The 21371-nt window shown below is 39.9% G+C and overlaps 1 protein-coding gene across 1 annotated transcript in view; it reads left to right on the forward strand.

Annotated features, from left to right (window-relative positions):
• The window catches only part of TBC1D14 (TBC1 domain family member 14), a 70989-nt gene that overhangs the window by 12027 nt on the left and 37591 nt on the right, over positions 1-21371 (forward strand). Inside the window, exon 3 of the mRNA XM_071556845.1 lies at positions 8887-9007. Coding sequence (XP_071412946.1) covers positions 8887-9007 — 121 coding nt within the window. The remainder of the gene's footprint in view (positions 1-8886; positions 9008-21371) is intronic.

Raw genomic sequence — 21371 nt, forward strand, 5'->3', positions numbered from 1 at the left:
ATAACAGCCTTTGCTTTTGATAAAGGTTGAAAATTGTATGTTACAGTTTCCAAAATTCCTATCCTCTAATTCAGAGTATGAAGTTTTGAATTTTGTCATGTGGCCTGTTCTCCACTAGGTGTTGAACTGAAACTGTGCACATTAATTGTAATCCTTATCTTCTTTTGTGCATGGAATAATGTAATTTTTTAGAATTACTGTTCTGTTAGTTCTACCTTAAACTTTGCACTAAATCTTATTTGAGATCTGGCTCTGTGTTCTTATGAGAAGTTACTTTTGTAGATTAAAATCTTAGTTTTCCTGTTGAGTAACTGGAAACAGTTTTTCAGAAACAATACATTTAAAGAGGTTTTTTGAATTTATTTATTTGTTATGGAAGTTTAGTGACAATCTACTCAGTCGTACTCTGACTTTTGGGTTTTCTTTTTTAGTAATGGTACAAATGTGGTATAGTTATTATTTAAAAAGCAAGTAAAATGTGTGTGTTTCTTTTCTAATGGTTGGTGGGAAGCATTACAGAAGTCTCACACTGGGCGGTGGAAGAGATCAGTAGCATAGATGGGTGCTCTGTGCCTTGCTCTTGATATTTAGCTGTTAAATGCTGAGTTTGCTGTCAGAAAAAAACATCTACAAATTCGTCTTTATGAACTGTTACTTTCAATTTGAACATTAGTGGCATTGCTGTTTTAATGAGCTAACAATTCCTTGTTGATGTTAAATCTCTGTAGTCATTAGGTGCCTCAAAAGTTCTCAAGCCATACCATAAGAATAACAGAAAAAAACCCTACAGTAAATAATAGGTCATTCACACCTTACTTTGACAACTGACAAAACAAACAAGAATTTGGCAACAGTGGTGAGGTAAGACAAGGTATTAGTGCTTGGACTCCTCTTTGTGAGCAGCAACTTCCACAGGTGGGGAATCACAGAGCAGTTCAGGTTAGGAGGGGCTTCAGGGGCCCTGTGGTGTGATCCCCTGCTCAGGGCAGGGCTGCGGCACTGGAGTGTGTTCCTCAGGACCCCGTCCAGTTGCTGTGAGTCCATCCAAGCCTGCAGTTACCACAGCCTCTCCAGAGGCACCATCCAGCATTTATCTGCCACTACTGTGACTTCTTTTTCCCCCTCCCCTTCTATCCAGTTGGAATCTCCCTTACATCAGCTTTGTGCTTTGCCCCTTGTTGTCCTGACTTGCTGCATCTCTGAGAAAGGTGGTTTGGTTTTGCCTGGATGACCATTCCCAGCATCCCTGCCTGTCTGTCATGGGCCTCACCACCCACCCATCACAGTGCTCCTCTACTGGGCTTCCTCCAGGGTTTTATTTCTCTCTGTTGTAGTCCAGGGACCCCAGACTGGATACAGATATAACCTCGTGGGTACCAGTTAGAGCTTTGATTCACTTTTTTCTCTCGATCTTAATACAAATCAGTCCATGTTTCATCTTCATTGCTGCAGGGTCTTGCAGTTTGCTTGGGTTCAGCTTTTTGCTTAGGATGACATTTTGTGTATTCATTGTATTTTTTATTTGTGTGGTAATAGTACTTCAAATCAATGAAGAAAGCAGCTGTCAGACCCTTGCAATGGAATTCTGAATTATTCTGATAACATTAGGATAATCCTGTGGAGGATGCAGATTTAGGATGTTTCAGGAGACTTTGGTGGGTCTCCTGACAAGAATGACTTCTCAAGTCCATCAGTTCTCCAGTCATCAGGATTTATGTGTCAGTCTTGTTCCTCCACTAATCTGGTAATAAAAATCTCTTTGGTGGAATATGTTGTTGGTTTTTCAGGGTTTATTTTCTAAGTTTCTGCAAATTGTTTAATTTGGAATATCTGGAGGTGAGACTCTTTATGCTGTTTATTTGAGAGTAAGTTGTGAAAGTTATGATTGATGCAGAATACCAAAGGTCATGGGAGGATGAGAAGAAAACAGTGTTGTTATACCCATTGCCTAAATTCCATAACAGACTGTTTCCTAGATAGTGCTAATTGAATTAACACCATGTCAGATAAGGTGGCTGAACACTTTTGTTCACAATGCAGCAAATATTTAATAAAATTTCCTAACAAATGTTTTGCTGAATAGGTGCTGTTTTCAGCATAGTTTTCTGGGTGCCTTGGGGAATATCTGTGGAGACATCTTACACTTCTTGGGTGCTCAGTGTGGATTTACCGACTTCTGGTGATTACTACCTGCCTACTTTATCTAAAGTCCATTACACGTGGGGTTTGACTGCCTTGGATAGGCCAAGAGGCTCAAGACCTTGGTGGTTTCTCCTTCTGCAGTTTAGAATTAAGAGGGAGTTTCAGGTTCTTCCCAGAAGCTGCTGAAATGAACTTTGATTTGCCTCTGTTTCTTTCTTGCTTCTTAAGAATACATGCAAGTCTGATGCTCATTTGAAAAAGTGTCTTTCAAGATAAATTTGTTCTGCAAAATATGAACCTTTTGAATTTTCTCCACTGTCCTTATTTTTCATCTGCTCTGCTCATGAGGCTGGTAAGTCCTTCAGTAGTTAATTCGCATGACTGTTCCACTTGTTTTGTCTTCTGAAAATAACCTTCTTATTTGAAAGACTAATTAAAATTTGAATGTGAGCATGCATCTTGAGAGCAGGAAATGTGTGTGTTTTTAAAACTTGTAACAAAAATTTACTTGCAATTGCAAATTAGTGGTGGGTAAATGCAGATAAGAAATTGCAACAGAGTCTGCATGAGCTGGGTCAGTTTCTGGATAATTTTCATACATGTTTCTGTACGCCAACTGTCTTTTTAAGAGTAAGGAATCCATTTACTTCCAAATTTAGTCTATGCTAGGTCAGTGCTAGTCTGCCATAGAGCACCATATGCCACCTCACTTTTCTCCTGCTCGTAGCTGTCCTTGTGTGCTTCGTGCTGGGAGTTCAGGTACTGCAGGACTTTGTCTAAGGAGCCATGGCAGAATAGTCACAGCAGCATAGTTCAGATTTTCAGAAGAACCCGAATGTTCTAGTTGTGAAAACTCCTAAATCCTAAATTCCTCTACCCTTTTGTTTCAGGAAACTGGTGTATCTTCAGAATTCTGTGAAAAAAAATAGTGTGTTGCCTGCAAGTCCGCGGTAGGGGGTGTGATATATGTGTTCCTGTAGGGGGTGTGATATGTGTCCCCCTGGCTCTGCTCCACCCTCTGACAGCTACTGTGTTGAAGCCCATCATTTTTTCCTGTGGTTTGAGTGACATGTGCCAGAGGAAAACAGTTCCTTGACTCTGGTGGTGCCAAACTTCAGGGATATTTGAAGGGGCACAATATTGAACCTGCCTGGCTAGAGGAGACTTGGAGATTTCTCAGGGAGGAGCTTTACAGCTGACTTCAAGACCTGGACTAAACTGGCAACAGAAGCTGTGGCAGCTCTGTCTCTGCTCCTTAGTGGATAGGTTTATATACTGAACTGGGGGGTGTGGTGGGAAGGGGTGAGCTCTTGAGGGATGACTTCACGTAGGTGGCTGAGCTTGCTTGGGACAAAGCACAGCTGAAATGTGGAAAAGTGATTAGCTGAGTTTTTGCGGAGCTGCTGCTCGGAACTCATCACATGCTCAGGGATAGCTGTGCTATCAGCTCGTCACAAGGCAGTAATTGCTGGCAGTTGTGTTACAGACTTCCTGTCTGCTTGGAAAGGACTGGATGAACTTTCAGCTTCACTGGTGATGCGGGACCTTGTTTAAAAGCATAGGCTTGAAAAAGCTGTGACAGATGCCATATGGGTAGGTTGGACTTGATTACTTCTTACTGATGTGGTTCTAATATTTTATTATTTTTTAAAGTTTGATTGAGGCTTCAGCCTGACCATGCCAGCACACAAGGCTACACAAATACTGGCAATACATAAATGTGCAATACGTATATACAGCAACTATTCAGTAAGTTTATCTTGGCAGTGCTTATAGGACCAAAATTAAATGGTTCTGAAGTTTTATTAAAAAATAAGGATTTCCTGACGCTGCTGAACTTGCCTCTTGGTATTGACTTCCTCTCTTCCCCACAGAAAAGGCAGCTGGGCAGATCAGCATATGGTGGTGATGCACTATTGGTATGTTCAAGCCAAAGATTGTTCCATCTCTATCCTGTGTCACAGGATGGTATTTGTCTGTATGTAAAAATTAACTCTGGAGTTAGAACTAAATTCTCTTCAGGCAGGTAATTCCTTTCCATAGCTCAATTAAAATAACAAGGTTAAACAGCTGTTTGGTGTCAAGTGCTGTTTTTAGGGGACTCTGGAAAAGCAAGTTTCTATTTGAAATGTGACCTCAATTTAACTCCTGTGCTTGGCTTTTCTAAAATAAGCTGCTGCAGACACTTAGTGTAAAATAGTTGGCACATACAGTGGGAATGCAGATGTAACCCGTGACACTTTAATGGTTCCACACTAATGATCCTGCAGACACGATGTGTCATGTCAGATATTCCTGTTAATATCCCTATTGTAAATCAGCATGATGTGCTCTAATGGTTGTGAAGAGGACCAAGATAATGATCAGCATGCAGTCTTTTCTTTCCAGGCATGTCAACCCTTTATGTTCAAGATCTCAAGTTAATTTTGTTATCTTAAAGAACTTTTAATGAAACTTTTACGTCTTTTAGCCTAGAATTTCAGAGCTTGTCTTTAGAGTAACCATCTGTTTAAGTGTTTTGATTTTGTTTTTTTTTGTTTTTTCCCCAGTTAGAGAAGTTTTCCTTCTTGATAACCTATATTTTCCATTAGGTAAAATCTCCTTAAGTTACTTTTAGAGAGGAATTTTTCTTGGTGATTTTTTTTTCAGGAAAAAAGACTGCTTAGTACTTCTGTTGAAAATGCAAGGGAGCTGTGTTAGCATGCAAGGAAAGTAATTCCTTTTTGTGCTGTGGCAGCAGAAAAATGAAAGGTTTTGCTATGAATTATTTGCTCTGATAGATATTTATATGGCAGAAATACTTTCCTTCTAAGGCAATTGCAGTAGGTATTAAGTAGGCTAAATGAACCTGGGAGAACTTTGTTTCATAAATGTTTCCTGCTTCTGCAGGATTTTGTCTGAAAGACACAGTCCAAAAAGGGCACTTAGTGGTGGGCTGGAAACTGGGTCCATGCACAACCTTTCCTGTTAGGATTATTTAGATTTAATTGCAGCCTGGAGCTACAGCTGAATTATAAATTAAATTCTTGATTTTTATTTATGGGACCTCTATTTCAGTGATAATTATGGAAATCTGATCATATTTTAAGGGTCTGCTTTCAGTCCAGAAATCTCAAGTAGTGGCTTTGTCAGGACCCATTGGTGGTGTCCGGATTTTTACAAAGCTCTGCAGAAATTGAACTGGAGAACATTCCATAATTTATATAATAGAATCACAGAATCGCAGACTATTCTGAGTTGGAAGGGACCCACAAGGATCATCGAGTCCAACTCTTAAGTCAGTGGCCCACATAGAGGATTGAACCCATGACCCATTATTACAACCAAGTTTTATCTGTTTGTTTGGTTTTTTCCCATTAAGTTTTCTACGATCAGCTGCAGATTAGGTGACATCTCTTCTGCTCTTTCCATGCCATGCTAACTGTCTTGTGGCTTACCTTTGGAATGTTCCAGTCCAGGGCAGGTCAGGGTTTAATGCTGTGTGTCCTCAGTCAAAGCAAGAACAGGTTATGGTTTGCTGTTCTACATCTGATTGTGCTGGTTGTGCCTTCTGATAATTTATGCCTTTTGGGAATTTTGAGACTTTTTGAAGTTCATCAGCAAAATGCAAGGATTCAGGTCTAGAGAGAGAGCAGGGAAAAAGGAGGGTACACATTGGGAGTTGTGTGTTGACCATGCCTGGTGCTTTCAGTTCAATATATATATTTTAAATTCAAAGTGAACTGGAAATCCCTGACATAGTACGAGGAGGGGAAGAGATGCTTGGTGCTCTACAGTGTAAGAACAGAGAAGACTGAGGTGAGCAAGTGCTGTGCCATCTGCTAGATAAGCTGTAGAACAGATTATTTATTATGATGCTCCCTCTAAAGGGAAAGCAGATAGGTAGGATTGTGGAATTGAATTAAAAGCAAGTCTGTGAGATTGACCTTTCCAGTTGAGTTCATCTTATGCAGACTCTCACAGCAGAGAGCTATTACACTTTATCATTCCAATTCATCTTTATTTTGCTCTGAGAATAAAAACCTACTGCTGCTCTTAAAATCCCTCAGAGAAGATTGGGAGGATTGTTGCTTGTATAGACTCTTGTGCTAGCAATCTCTAATGTGGATAGACAGGGAGAGAAAATTGCCTTTAATTTTCATGTTATTGCAGTACTAATGAAGTGTGGTGAAAGCCTTTTACTTGCAAAAAAGGATTTGAATGTGCAAGGAGCTGTCACACAGGTGTGCCTCCCTACCTGCTGGTGGGGTCTGGCAGTGTCCCTGGTGCCACAAGTTCTTGTTTTCTCTGAAGACAGGCTGCAATTCGTTTTTGAAGTAGAAACAACTGAAAGAAAATTTCTTGCAAGAACACCCAGCCTGTCTTGCATCTACATGCAGTGGTTTTTATGATGTTATTTCTGTCATGCTTTTCCTTTTCACTCTTAGATATATTTTTGAACTTGCTTGATATTTCTCCATTTTAAGTTAGGTAAACATATATGTGAAAATTGATCTCTTGTTTGTCTCTATGTAATGTTTCTCTGGTGGCTCAAATGATATAAATCCATTTTCTTGGGCTGTCTTAGATGTTACGGACATGGACAAGGGTAAGAAAGTTACATGGAGAAGCCCTTCAGGGTACTAATCACTCAAACAGAATGGAATCTTTATATTTACAAGGGGAAGGAATTGCTGGTGCAAAGACAGCAAATTTAACAGAGATACCTTTCTTGGAAGTTGTTTTTATGATAGTGCTGTTTCTCAGCGCTGGCAGTGGTACTGGTAACAATGTAGTCCAACTTGATGACTGTTTCAGTTGGCTTATACATCTCTAAGTAGCCTAAAGTGTAATGATGAGCCACAGGAAGGTCTCGTAACTTTCATTACTAAAGTGGGAATACCCTAGTTAGAGAGAAAAAAGGCAAAACTTTGTGTTTGAACCAGTAGTTTATCTGTAGAATTATAATTTCATGCTTTGGAAAAAGCTGAAGGAGGGAAGAAATAGCAGTATGTTTCTGTGTTTTCCATGTTGTTACTCATTAGTGTTTTCTCTACAAGAGTTTACTATGTATCATGGAATCGATTGGGTTGGAAAAGACCTCCGAGATCATCAAGTCCAACCTTTGCCCACTTCAGTCTGTTTACCAGATCATGGCACTCAGTGCCATGTCCAATCTCAGTTTAAAAAGTTATATATAGTATCTTTATACTATTTCTTAATTTTTGTGGAGTAAGATATGGAAAAGTTGAATGGGATTTGTAGAACTACAGTTACTGTTTAGCTTTGCCATCAGTTGTAATTGACTTGTGTGATTTCTGTATCCTAAACACTTTGTTCTTATCTTTTAATATGATAATCTGTTCCTGGTTTGAATTTCAAGGTAACTGTACCCTTGTGATACAGAATCATGTGATAAGTCATATAAATATGTGCATATTTAAGGATGGCAGTGCATCTTATTAACTGTGTAATACATTTCAGCACACTGACATTTGTACATCAGTTGTTTTCCTTATATTAAATATTTTTCTTGTATTCCAGCAATGTTATCTCCATTGGTATAGTTGTGATATTGTTCATGTCAGCTGATACAGTGACCAGGAAAAACAACTTTTGAGTGTCCTGGTAGGTGCTGTTGCAGAGGTGGATTCAGCCCTCTTGGAATGTGAAGCTCAACATACTTTTGTTTACCAAACTGCCACAGTGGATGTGTGTGAAACAATCTGTACTTGGTGGGCCAACAGCCTGGGCATTAAGGTAGTAACTGCAGGGAAAATATCAGTGTCAGACTGGAAGCATCCGTGGTTTGAAGATGCAAGAGCTGCTGCTGATTGCAGTAGCAAAAATATTTTTGTCTCTGGATTTTTTTCTTTTAAATGAGGGAGCAAAAACCTGCAGTCAAGTTTCCAGAAAAACCTACTGTGAGATGAGTAAATAACTCAGCCAACCTGGATGTATTTGGATACTCACTAGACTAGACAATAGGACAAAAGAAAATTTGTTACTTTAATGATGCAGACATGCTGTGGGTGTTGAATATTTGTTGTGCTCTTGAAGGATTGGAGTGCCATCAAAAGTACGAAGTCTGGTCTGTACTTCATGTCCAGTTTTGGAAGAGTATAGTTGTGATGTGAAGATGCGAGTCTGGTGTATCACTTCACGACTGAAAACTAGCAACATCAATTAAACTAATTTAATTTTCAGTGGCTTTGTGCCTGGCTTTGACTGTTCCTGCAGTGTTTAAGCTGGTTCAGATATTTCAGAGAGACTTCAGAATTAATGTGTTTTAGTAGCTGCTTTTAAGCTTCTTCAGGAAAAATAATCTTTTATGAAAGCAGATCAAATACAATGAAGAGCTACTATGTCTCCAACTTCTTTGTGATTTTTGGTAGTAGTGTGTTGTAACAGTTGAGTAGAGAATGTTTACTTGCAGCAAGAGATTTAATGTCTTGATGATTTTTTTAAAAGCTTGAGGCTGAATGATCTAGAGGGAGGCTCAAAAAGGCTACCTTTAGAAAGTTGGGAAATGAACTATTTTTGTATATTAAAAGTTATTATTTAACAAAGTCCACTGCCTGGTATGGTGATACTGCATGGTGTATTTTTGAGAATGGGAAACAGTGTCTGTCTGCTCAACCACAAGAAGAGTTGGAATATTTGATTGGGGTGTGTAAGGTTAGCAAATAGTCTCTCCTTCTGTTTATTATAATTAATAAACCCTTTTTCTTAATAAAACGTCTCCTTTTTTTTTTTTCTTTTTAGGAATTTGTTTACCAGAAAGCCAAGTGCAAGATTCGAAAAACCAAATGATGTGGGATGGAAATTGTTTGGAAAAGTACCTCTCAGAGAAAACTCACAGAAAGATCCCAAGAAAATACATAAGGTATTTATTTAATTCTGTGTTGGGATTAATGGTGAATGCAGAAGCCAGTTAAGTGTATGATCTGTATATGTTCCTGTTTGTGTGATGAGTTGCACACAATTTCTTGGACAGTAGCAAAGAAGGTTCTTCGTTGTAATTTTACTTCCATTATAACAGTGCCATTCAAAGGGATGTGGTCATTGTACTGAGTACTCCATGAGAGCACAGAGCACTTGGGCATAAAGCATTTCTTGTGAAGATTCAAAGTATATGAATATGATTTTTTTTTATGATCAAGCTTAGGTAATTTGAAAATAGTTCTTAATTTCATCACTGTGTTCTGTCTTTCACTGGTTTGGTGGCCTTTGTGTCATCGATCCAGGCTGTTCAAATGGAAATTGTGTTCTGCTGGGCTTGGGTTATTGGTGCATAAATAGTAATTAAAAATACATAAATTCAAGATAAAGTGAATATGATGGAGTGCTGGAAACTTGTGTTAGGAGGCTTGTTTCATCTGTCCTTTGTTTTGTGATGTACTTGCTGTTTGGAGTTCAAATTTTCCATGTGTGGGCCTTGATGAAAGTTTGGTTATTGACTTGAAGAAATGTTGGAACAATACAGTACAGTACAGTCCAGGATAAGTGAGTGGAATGAATATTTTTTCCTTGTCCAGGTAGCTGGATTCCAATATACATTCAAAATGGAGTTTATATTGAAATTGCTTATTGAAATGGTTAACATCAGAAACACTGAAGTGTGTAGCTTTCTCCCTGTTCTCATTGCTGCTGAAATAGCTTTGACATTGATTTTTATGTGTGTGTCTGGTGCTTACATTTGTCCGTTGTTGCATCCATGATTTGTCGAATTTTAGCAGGTGGTTTTGGGGTGAGAGGAAGGGAGTGAGGAGCCTTCTCTGGTTTGTCACTAGAGAATAAAAACCCAAAATGGCAACCACTTTTCTCCCTCTTTGCATATAATTTCTCAAGCTATAGCTTTATAAGGCTGTTGAAAACATCATTTCAGAAAACTGGTTCTACTGCAGATGAACTTGGGCTAGTGAATCAAATAACCTGCCTTTCTAGAGGGAAAAATCTTGTGAAATCCAGCCATATGGTCAGTAGCTCATAAGCTGCTCTTCCCAGTGGCAGGAAAACAGCCTCTTCCAATCTGCTTGACTCTCCATGGGACTTGTGGATTTCATCTAGGAATGTTACGTGTTTGGGTCTCCTGTTGTGCTTTGGTTGCTGCTTCCTTGTCCAGACTGCTGTGGGAATGGGAAGGTTTGCATGGAGAGGGACCACGTAGGAAGGACTTCAAAACCAGCTGCTGCAGTGTGTGAAGTGCAAGTGCTGATCTGAAGGACTGTGCTGCTTAATTTAGGGTCAAGTGCTCTGGAATTCCATGTGTCATGTGACTTTTCTGAGCTGTGGTAAGGCTGTCCATTTAAGTGAAATTCAGGCAGCTTTTTGAACTTGTCACTGTGCTCAACCATTCAGACTTTATCTAAAGCTTGTCCTGACGCAATCAACAGTTCTGAAGTGTTCACCAAACATTTTTCATGACAGAATTAAGAGGCTTAATAATTGCAGTACTCTGACACTTCAGAGTGTATTTTATTGTAGCACCTGTTCTTTAGTAAGTGGGTAAATAATCTATTAATGTTTTGTGGATGTTCCTGGTACAGCAAATATTTTTCCTTTACATCCAAACTGTCTTACATAGCGAGTATTCAGTGTTCCTAGACCATTACAGCTTTGAATGGTTGTATTAAATGTGTTAGAAAAAAGTAGCTATTAAAGAATTATATGGTATGGCATCCAACTATTAGTGGATTTCTGGCAAGATTGCAAGTCTAAAACAGTTGTCTCCAGTGCCTCTTGGACAGCAATAACTAATCCTTCCTAATTGATTTGTCACTTTGCTGGAGTTATTTTTGACATGTAGACTTTCTGAGACAAGTGTAGTGCTGTAAGTCACTAATTTGAGCCTCACTGTCTAAAAGCACGGCCCAAGCTACTCCTCAGAGTTGCTTTAACAATGATGAAATAGCACTTGTGTTACGGAGTTTTTGCCCACTTAGAGGCACAACTTTAGCCCTTTGGTTTGTGCCTAAAGGACTTGTGGGTATGTGAGTGTAGGAGGTGACAGCACAGGGCTGTTGGGATGGTGCCTGTTGGCCAACAGCAGTTCCTTCACCTTTCTGGAAACAAGGCTACGAGGCCAGAGGAATAAATGGTGCAGCTCCATTTCTACCTTGAGGTCTGTGTTCTGTTGCCAAGGCCAGGAGAATAGGTACTTGAAGGATTTGGTTGTATGTGATAAACTGTGGGAGCTGATAAATATGACTGTCATCATGGTAAATGGTTGGTGTCCTAGTACATTCCTTCAGTGTCTGCACTTTTTCCTGTTGGGCATGTGAAGCAAGGTCCATGAATTGTTTGGTTTAGAGGTGCCTGTTGTTTCTCTGCACTGCATGTATGCTTTACTTGAAATTTTTTCTTAAATTTGTTTTATTGGGGCCTTCCTTAAAGCTCAGCACAGTGGGAGTTATTTTGGTGTTGTGTGAAGTCCACACTGATAAGCTGATTGTTCAGGGGCCAAAGTTGGTGACTGTTTTGGAGCCTGAAACTCAGTGTCTTGATACCAGTATTTCATGACTCGACTTTCACACTGTCTTACACAAAGAGGTAGAAAACATTGTGGAACACTTGAGTGAACTTGTTCCAAGTCTTGCCTGCAACTTGGGAGCTGTGCAGAGACCTGTGAGAGCCTGAACAATGGTGGCAACATCGTAATTGTTGATTGAACACTGTCAGCTCAGTGCACTGAGTGAAGGGTGTGGAGCATCCAGTCTGAGTGGAAAATGCCCCCCAGACAGAAGGGACTAATTCAAAGTCTAAGTCTTTTTGCCATACCGTTGAGTGTCATTTTTGTACACCTCAGGAAGACTGAAGAGAGTGTCAGTTTTTTGGACATTGTGGAAAATCAGCAGGGTTCTGAACTCTCTTGATCTTTTGAACTCAGCTGATCTCTTATTCCAGCATAGTGATTTGTAGCAGCAGTCAGCAGCCACCTGTCACTCCACACCATGAATTTCTGATTATATTACACAACTAGACTTGTGCAGACTTGATGAGAAATAGACATTGCCCGTGTTCTGCTGGCCACAGTTACCATGGGTATTGCTTCCTTCCCTTTGTACACTTTATTCCTCCTGTCTTCTCTATGTGCAGGATTATCTGACTTGTTTAATAGGACTCAGTGCCCTGACAAACCTATTTCTAATGTTTTGTGCTGCTGACACGATGTACAAAGCATTGTGTGTTGTTGTGCCCTTGTAAGTAACTTGTCGCGTTCTGCCTCTTGGGTATTCATCTGGATTTGTACTGAAGAGATGCTCAGTGCCCTGTCAAAGGGTTTCATGCCTATTTGCTGGTGGCAGAAAACTGAGAGGCTTCTGAGAGTCTGTTTACTTGAGGTATCTCAGGTTTTGGAACGGGTAGAGTTGCAAGCTGTGCCATCCTTCTGTACTTGACTTTTCCAGTTCCTGCCTCTGTTGGTGTTGGTGCATAAAAGAGGAGTTACGTGCTGAGCAAGAGCCCTGCAATTCTCTGGCTACTCAAGCTTTACTTACTGATTCTTTTCAATGAAAAAAAACCCCAAACTTGATAATACCATGAAGTCTGGGTCATCCTGAAAATCGTCTGCCCGTGTGGCAAAATACTCAGTAGCCCATAGATTGTAGGAGGCTCAATCTGCCTCACTTGGAGGCTCCTGAGCAGTGTTTCTGTTAGCAAACCCTTGGCCTAAGTTAGTTCTGAAAGGCAGCTTAGGGGAAAGGTGATAACATTCTGCATTGTGATTTTACTTGGTTGTGGTTTTCCATCTTGAAAAAAGGAAAAAAAGTAAAAGTCAAGTTGCCTGGAACTTGTTTAAACCATCAGAAGCTTTTTGTGTCATCAAGATGCCACAATGTATCCTGACTGTATCTGTAGAGCTGTGGTTATCAATTCCGTTTATATCAGTCCATCCGTATATGGTGAAATCCATTTGGTTTTGCTTCCTTGGCATGGAGCTCTTTGTGCACAATAACTGAGGTGGCTGGGCCATCAAGCAATCCTTTCTCAAGTCTTCTGCTTTTGCTTCTCTACAGACATCAAAGAAGCCCTTTGTAACAGTTCACTAATTAGACCCTGTGACTGTCTCAGTAATTTGGCTATAGACTCCTGTAGGAACTTCATTGTGTGTTTGTGGTTCCATCTTCTCATACCTCTTTTGTATGGATGAAAGACACCTTTTTTTCCAGAATGAGATGAGCAAAGTTGACTGCAAACTTAAATAGCTTCTGAATGATAAGGATTGATGGGCTTCTGTGCATATTTTTAAAACTTAGGTAAGGAGAATAATCTTTAAAATACATTATTATTGTGCATTGTTCTTACACTTCCCCATAATAATCTCATCTGGGATAGAAAGCAATTTCCAAGGAAGAATGTAATTTTAAGATATCTGCTTATGTGAAGTACGAAAGAGGGGGAAAAAATAATTGAATTGTGAAGTGGTTAAAAATTGATCTTAGACCAGTTCTTGTTGCTTTTTTCTTGTTAAATAAATAAATGAATTATGAAAACTGCAGACCCTCAAACATGAGTTGCCATTCTCAAGTTGAATGTTGTTACACCGTGACTGAAGGTGGCTGTACATGTAAAACTGAGCCAGGCACAATATGTCAGGAGAAAGCATTTTTTCCCCTTTGACCAAAGAATAGTCAGACAGGTTTTTGAGCTTGTAATACTTTTCTCAAATCCTGTAAAAACTGTTGTTCAGCATAGCATTAATATTTTAACAATGTAGGAATTAAAATCACTCCAGCTTAGCTCTTGCTTGTCCTCCTTTTAATGCTGATCATATACATGAATATTACTCTTGTGATGAGAAATCTGTACTGGTGTATGCTCAGGTTGAGTTGCTTTACTGGTCACCAAGAGCCTTCACATAGTTTTTATCCAGTTAAATGTTTTGAAGCTTAAAAGCTGTTAGAACAAGTAATCTTGGGGAAGCTGGAGGTGCATTTGCGATGGAGGTTTGCATGATTAATTTTTTATATCACTTCAGGAATTATGCTTGAGCAGAGCTGGTTACACCAGTTACTTTCGCAATTGGTGTGTGAAAATGCATAGAAGTCAGATGACTTGCTGAGAATCTCTGCTGACCTGGAATTCTCTCCCCTTCCAGCAGACTGTAGAACCGAGCTGGGCTTTCCACCCACAGTTTCTTTTAGAAATTCTTCAAGACTGGCAAGCACAGAAGTTGTAATTATTGCATGGTTGCAACTTCTCCCCCCTCCCAGTTTTGTTCGTGAGTGCTCTTAAAAGGAAATTCCTCTAAAAACTGAAGAAGAAGCAACCAGCATATCATTTGGTTGTCTCTTCTCATGGGATCTGCCTTCACAGAACTTGTTTGCAACTGAGTAGTCAAGGGTTTGTGTATTAAGAGACCAAGGTGTGTAGAGGAGAGTCAGATTTTGGTTATATCCTGGAGACATGTTATAGCTTTCTTCCCCAAAGAAATGAAAGTAATTTTTCCTATAGTGTACTTATTTTTTTTCTATAATAGAAAAAAATCCATTTTTAACAGATGCGTAGTTTTCCCCCCCTCCAAATGTGCTGTGACCCTGTGAGGGCTGTTCAATTTAACTTTTGCTACATGAATTCCAATAAGAGCTCAGTGGAATATCTTCACTTTCTTTTTGTTTCAGTATCAGTAAAATTCAGCACATATATCTCTTGAAGCCTCTCAATAACAATCTTTACTCATAAATTCAGGTCTAAATATTTTATGATGTCATTTGCTGACATTCCATATTGTAATATTTAAAATTTCTAATGGCAGTTCCTTAATAATAAAAATATTATAAATATTATAAAATATGATTTTTAACTTGGGGATTGTCATCTTTTCAAATTGATGAGGATTTTTGTTCTGAAAGTCATCGTATGCTCTTGGGGGAAGTAGGAGTGGATGACTCTCTCCCTGTCCAAGAAAAAGTACTCAAATAAGTAAGTTGATGGGGGGTTGGGTTGCTGCCCTGAAGTCACCACTGACGGAAGGGAGCAGCCTGCCCACCTGAGAGGTGGTCAAAGCTGCCGGGGTTCCTGTGCCGCTGTGGGTACCAGGTGTGTCTGCCAGGCCTGCAGTGCCAAGGTGGCAGAGGAGCTCAGAGCCAACCCTTTCTGTACCCCTGCCTTGTGCTGCCCTTCCACCACTGCTGCTCTGTGGGGACCAGTGACAGCACCCGAGGGAATGGCCTGAGGTGGTGTCAGGGGAGGTTGAGGTTGGGGTTCTTCACCCAGAGGGTGGTTGGGCACTGAACAGGCTCCCCAGGGCAGTGGTCACAGCACCAAGCCTGACAGAGTTTGAGGAGCCTTTGGATGACACTCTTGGGCACATGGTGTGACTGTCGTGGATGGTCCTGTGCAGGCCGAAGAGCTGAACTCTGATCCTTGTGGGTCCCTTCCAACTCACATATTTTGTGATTCTGTGAGCCAGATTGTTCAGACTTGGTAACCCCATTTATACAGTAGTGCTTCTGTCACACACGCTGCCAGCAGTGTGTTCCCATCCCTTCCTGCAAAACTGTTTTGATTTTTTACAAAAAATCATTCCTGGATTTGTTTCTTTTGAGGAGAGGAGGAGGTGGAAAAGTCTAATTCTTTCTTGGTATCAACGGTAAAATTTCCCAACTGGACTGTTCAGCTGGAGGCAAAATGGTTTTTCTTCTCAGAGTGGGGCACTAACAAGAAATAAATCAACATTATTGAACATATACATTTTTCTGTAATAATTAGATCATGGCTATACATGGGGTCAACATTCCGGTCAATTAAAATCAGTTGTACTGAAAAGGCATGTGATAAAGTGAAAATGAGCTCTTGAAACAGCAAAATACCTTCCTTGCCTCAGAAGATGCTTTGTTGTGTGCTGAACAGTTAAGCTTGTAACAGTACTCTAGGAAAAACCTTTGTAAGTTGGGTTAGTTGTCATTCAAGCCAATCTTCACTTGATTTTTCTTTTAAGCTGGAAACCTAGTTGATCGATAAAATCACTTTAATTAGTCTGTTTTCTCACCTGAATCTGTTAGATGGAAAAGAGTTTCGGATCAACAGCACTCAGCAAGAAATACAGAAAGAATTTACTGCAGCCCATGCTTTAGGCAGACAGTGATACAAGCTCGTATTGAGAACAGTGTGGTTTTTCCAAGTGGAAAAAAAAAACCCCAAACTAGAGAGAAGTCCACAGACTGCTGATGTGTGGAGGTTCTGGTGCAGCTCCGTGTGCTGTGCAGCATGTCCAGCTGCTCCCTCGTGTTCCACATCCACACATCTGCAGCCTCTGCTGATGGGAGGCAGTTGCTAAAAATACTGAGCTTTTCTGAGTGTCAGCCTGGGCCTTGCTCTGTGCTTAACGCTCTGTTTCCATGGTCCATTCGGCCCTTCGAAGGGGAAGTGGTTGGTTCAAGCTGCTGCTGGTGCTGGCAGGAGCTCTAGATGTAGAGCTTGTCCTCTGCTTACACTGAGTTTGTCTTTGGATAGATCCCTGGATAAATCACGGTGACTGATGGCTGTAGCTGTTAGTGGGGTGAGCATTTGCACTGCCACTTGGAAGCATTTTGGCTGTAAACTGTATAGAACATTTTTACTTTTCTGCACAAAGTGTCCAAGGGTGTAAATGAGTCACTTCCTGTGTTCTCCTCTGCTGGGTTCATTTCTACTTGTCAGCCTTCAAAAACGGCAGGATTTAGATCTGTCATGGTGTGCCAGAGTTCCTTTTTTTTTTTAAAGAAGCAGCAAGTGCAGCGTTAGAAGGCCTCGTTACTGAGGCTAGTCTAAAACTAACCTGTGCCTATTGTTACAGTCTCTGGAAATAAAGATGTAGCTGATTTCCCCACTTAATAATTATAACCCCAAACTTGAAAGTTGCCTTAATGCAGCTGCTCTTTCATGTCTTTCCTTCTGATCTAGTCACAAATGTTTTTATTTTATTGTGAGTATATGTAAAGGACATCTAATTATTGTGAAAGTAAATAAGGAAAGAAAGGAAACCTGTTTTGTCACTGATGAAGTCCTAAAAAGTCTTTTCTTGTTCCCCAACAACTAGAGCTGTACTTAATAGATTATTCAGCAATTCCAGTGCACTGTAATACTCTACAAATATAGTGTATTGTCCTTGCCCTGCTTTGAAAATTATCTGCCTCAAACAAATCTATCATATTTAAACAGATAAAGCAAGAGTAATAGCTTCCATCCACAGTAAGGGGAATTTATTGCTATGGCAGGAGGGTTGTTCAGGACTGTTTTGATAATAAAAGACTGTAATATGACCCAGCCAGGTATAACCTAGCCGAGTCTACCTGCCAAAGTGCTGCTTTTGGTGTTACTGGTACTTTCCTCCTTATGTTAAAGTGTAAAAGCACAGAAAACGCTTCAAGCATCAGACTAACAGAAAATAATAAGCTTTGAGTATCAGTTTAAATAGCTGTGATAAGCTACAAAGTATTTTTGAAAGGAAGAGTTTTTTCATTCTTTTCCAGTTTTGAAATTTTTATTTTAGCTTTATTGCTCTTTGGAACTTCTCATAAATTTGTGAGTCAAAAGCCCTGGAAGCTGGAGAGATCCTAAAGAGGTGTAGCAGGTGGTGTATCAGGGTAGATATCTGCTTTCAGATACAAAGATATTACAGAGAAAGAAGTATAAGCTTCGGTAGTTGTTACTGTGGTTACAGTGTCAGCTGCTGGTCTCTGCTGAAGGGTCTGTTTCAGTGCCAGATTTGGGGGCAGATGCAGGAAGTTTGAAGTTGTCCACCTGGTCTGTCTCAATTGAGATAGTTACTTTGTAGCCCAAGTTGATACTTAGAATCAGATGGACTATGAATTTCACAACACAAGATTATTTTTAAATGCAGGAAGCCACAGATTCATGGGGAAAAATGATTGACTTTTGAGTATGAAGAACACAGCTCTTTCTAACCCCAGAATCTGAAGGCCAAGCAATACGACTTTGCAGAAAAGTTGATAAATCGATGGAAATTTTCTCTTGTTTGTGTTAAATGGGAATCCAACATGCAGCTGGTATTTTTGTGTCTGCCAGTGCTAAGAGATAGATATCTTTGTGTAGTCAGTAAGTTTTTTCCACGTAGGAACCTTCCCCTGGCAACACACAGGAGGCTTTCAGGCTTCCCCTCCATGGGTTTTGAATGAAAATAGATGTCTGTAGAGAGCAAGCCTGGAAATAAAAGCACGTGCCTTTGACTGTTGCGTTTCACAAACACTTGGCAAAGCCTTCCTGTGAAGCAAAGCTGGTGATAAGTCCTTAAATGCAGGTGTGTTGGCCCCTAAATACTGTGGTGGAGCTGCCTGTTCTAACCGGAGACTAGACCCTTCCATTGCTGACATGTAAAACTGAGAAAGCTTTGCTAGACTTCAGTGTGCTATTTTTGTGTTAAGCAGAAGCAACCTCCCAAGAAACCTGACCCAAAGGGTTTTTTTGTCTGTCTTCCAGTTTATACATCTCAAACTTCATCTAAAATTAAAGAATGGGGGTAGGTGGAGGTTTTGAAGGGTAACTCTTAGCATGCTCACTAGCGACAACAAACAAAGCTGAAGTTCTTTGGCTCTGCAAAATGACTGGAGTTACTGTATGTGTGTAACTGGAAACCCTGAAGATACAGATGTGTAAGAATTTTATAAAGCCATGCTGGTGCTTTTTCCTTAAGTGTCTTTCTGAAGAAAGACTAGCAAATTTCATGTTCTTCTTTTTCTCAGAAGACTCTTGATCTGATTTTTTATGTGATTTTGTTGCAATTTTTTTTTGTGCCTGTTAGTAATTTCCATGTAATTTTCATATGCTCTACTAAGAAATTGTCACTTGAGCATGACAAAGTTCAGTGGAAACACTTTCATGAATATTAAAGCCTGAAAACAGTAATCACTTTAAGGCACACTATGAAGGTGTGTTGTCTTCCTTCATATGTTATGTTTGTGTGTAGCTTCAAAAAACTACAATTTCTTCTTCTCAAGACTGACCATTAAGTTGTAAAGAAGAATATATTCTGGAATATTTACATTTTGATGTAGTTTTTTATAAAATTAAACAAAGAATGCACAAGGGTCTACGAGACTGGTGATGAGAGAATAGAGCACACCATCAATCTGAGTATAAAAGAAGCTTTGATTATGTGTGTAAGAAACTGGCACCAGTAACGGCTTCAAGGGTGTCTTCAGGGATCAGAAAAGCAAGCAGATGCAAAACCCACTCAGAGGCTTTAGTGCAGGAGACTCATTGCCTTGCCTTTGTAATTTCTAAGACCAGACAAGTATCAAACTTGAAGTGGTCCGATATCCGTAGAGGTGCCTAAATCTTGATGGGAAAGCAGAATAGAAACTAGCAGAGGGATTTGAAAACAGGGAAGAAGTACAATATGCTTAGAAGTATCAATTACCTTTTCCTGCACTGGTTTGTTACATGTGCTGATGTCATGGAGCAAATACAAGTGTGCCCATACTTACCTACACAGACAGCTGTTTGCAAACAGAAATAGAGACTGTGTGCTGTTGTGGGTATCTGAACAGCATAATAATACAAGTTGTGAATTACAAAGTAGGTGGCATTTCTGGGTGAATTTCAGGCTGTGTTGAAGGTTACAAGAATGTAAGGTTGATTTGAGAACTTGCAGTCTGAAATGCCATGTTCCTGTGACTCTTTTCCTGTGTCTTAGAGTTAAGCTGGTTCTTTGGCCATTTCAGAATGGGATTAGCATCAAGCTGATATGGCATGGAGAGACCTTTCGTTTGTTTCATTCAGAATTAGGGGGACTGTTCTGACAGGATCTTCAGCCAGACTGAAAAGCGTGTTATTTGAAACTGGGTAGGAAAGGTAAGTTTTCCCCTGCAACATCAGCACTAATGTGAAATGTTAGAAGAAAATGTGGCTGAGAGACTGGAAGGGTATGTTGCTGAGGCTCTGCAGATAGTTAAGGTGGAGAGATGAGAGGGCATACAGATTATGTAAAATTATGTTTTTATGTGAAGTCCATATCCATTGGAATCCCAGTCCCTGGAAATGACATTTAAGGGATATGCTGAAAGCAGGTATCAATAGCATTTTATTCTGGCAGATGGTCACAAAAAATAAAAGTAAAATAACCATCTAGTGTGTGTTCTCTTGGTCAAGTGTTTGGCAGGTGCTTCCCCTGCAGAGGCCTTTTCTTGCAGATGTTTCCAGTTGATTGATTCTGCAGTGTATGAGATAGTGGGAGTGTACAGGGGAACTGTGCATGTTTGTATATGCAGGTTAAATAGTGTCCTTTGCAGTGTTCTAAGCAGTGGAGTGTTGGGGTGTTTTGTTGTTACTGTGACTCATGTTGGAGTCACTTGGAACTGGGCACTGCTCAATCTGATTGAAGATCCCATGTTTGACTATAAAGAGCTGTTCTTAAGTGACATGGTTCATAGGTAGGTCTGTCATGGTTCATAGATGTGCTTTCTCTCAGAGTACTTCAAATATAGGGAACTATTTTCTGTTCCTTATTTTTAATGAAGGATGTCACTCTACATGAACCAAAACCCACTTAAATTATTTACATACAGCACAAAGGAAATGTGAACCCTGAGGGTGAGGAACATCTGATACGAGCACATTGAATGATTAGAGGCAACAGACTTCAAACCAACCAACTATTATTCTTTCTTGGAAGACCTAACTTGGCCTTGTCTATGCTTAGGTATAAATGTTCTGTAATTTGATGCTTCCATTGCTCAAAGTATCATATGTGTATGGAAAAATTGTTATGTTAGTCCAGTGGCTGGAGCACAGGACTGAGAAACAGTGAGTGGGTTCTCTTTCTCTCTCAGCTTTCTGGAATGTGTGAATTATTTTATTCATTTAACTTCAATGTGATTGTGTGGGATCACAGTTGCCAGCCCTAGTTCTGTATCACCTGTAATCAGAAGAGAGATGTAGACTCTTCTCAGGGGAAAAGAAGGAAATTTCAGAGCACTTGAAATGATGCCTGAAAATAGTGTGAGGTTTTCCTCCTGAACTGGACGTAGTATGTTATCCTTACATTGCTTAAGCATTCCTGATTTGTTAAGTATGGAACAGGAGAATACTGTGGTACTAAAGATGAGAAGGATATCCTGGTGGAAGATAAAATTCACCCATGTTATTTCCATTAAATTCTGTCACCTCATTGCTATCTTCTGCTCAGGTATCCTTCTATAACGTAAGAGGATTAAATATGTATGTATATATATAGAGAGAAAGAGCAAGGTAAAACAAGTAGTGCTGGTGGTTCTTGAACCATTAATTAATCATAGAGCTTGCCATAT

The sequence above is a fragment of the Pithys albifrons genome, chromosome 5, assembly GCF_047495875.1.
Source record: "Pithys albifrons albifrons isolate INPA30051 chromosome 5, PitAlb_v1, whole genome shotgun sequence".
NCBI classification, from domain to species: Eukaryota; Metazoa; Chordata; class Aves; order Passeriformes; family Thamnophilidae; genus Pithys; species Pithys albifrons.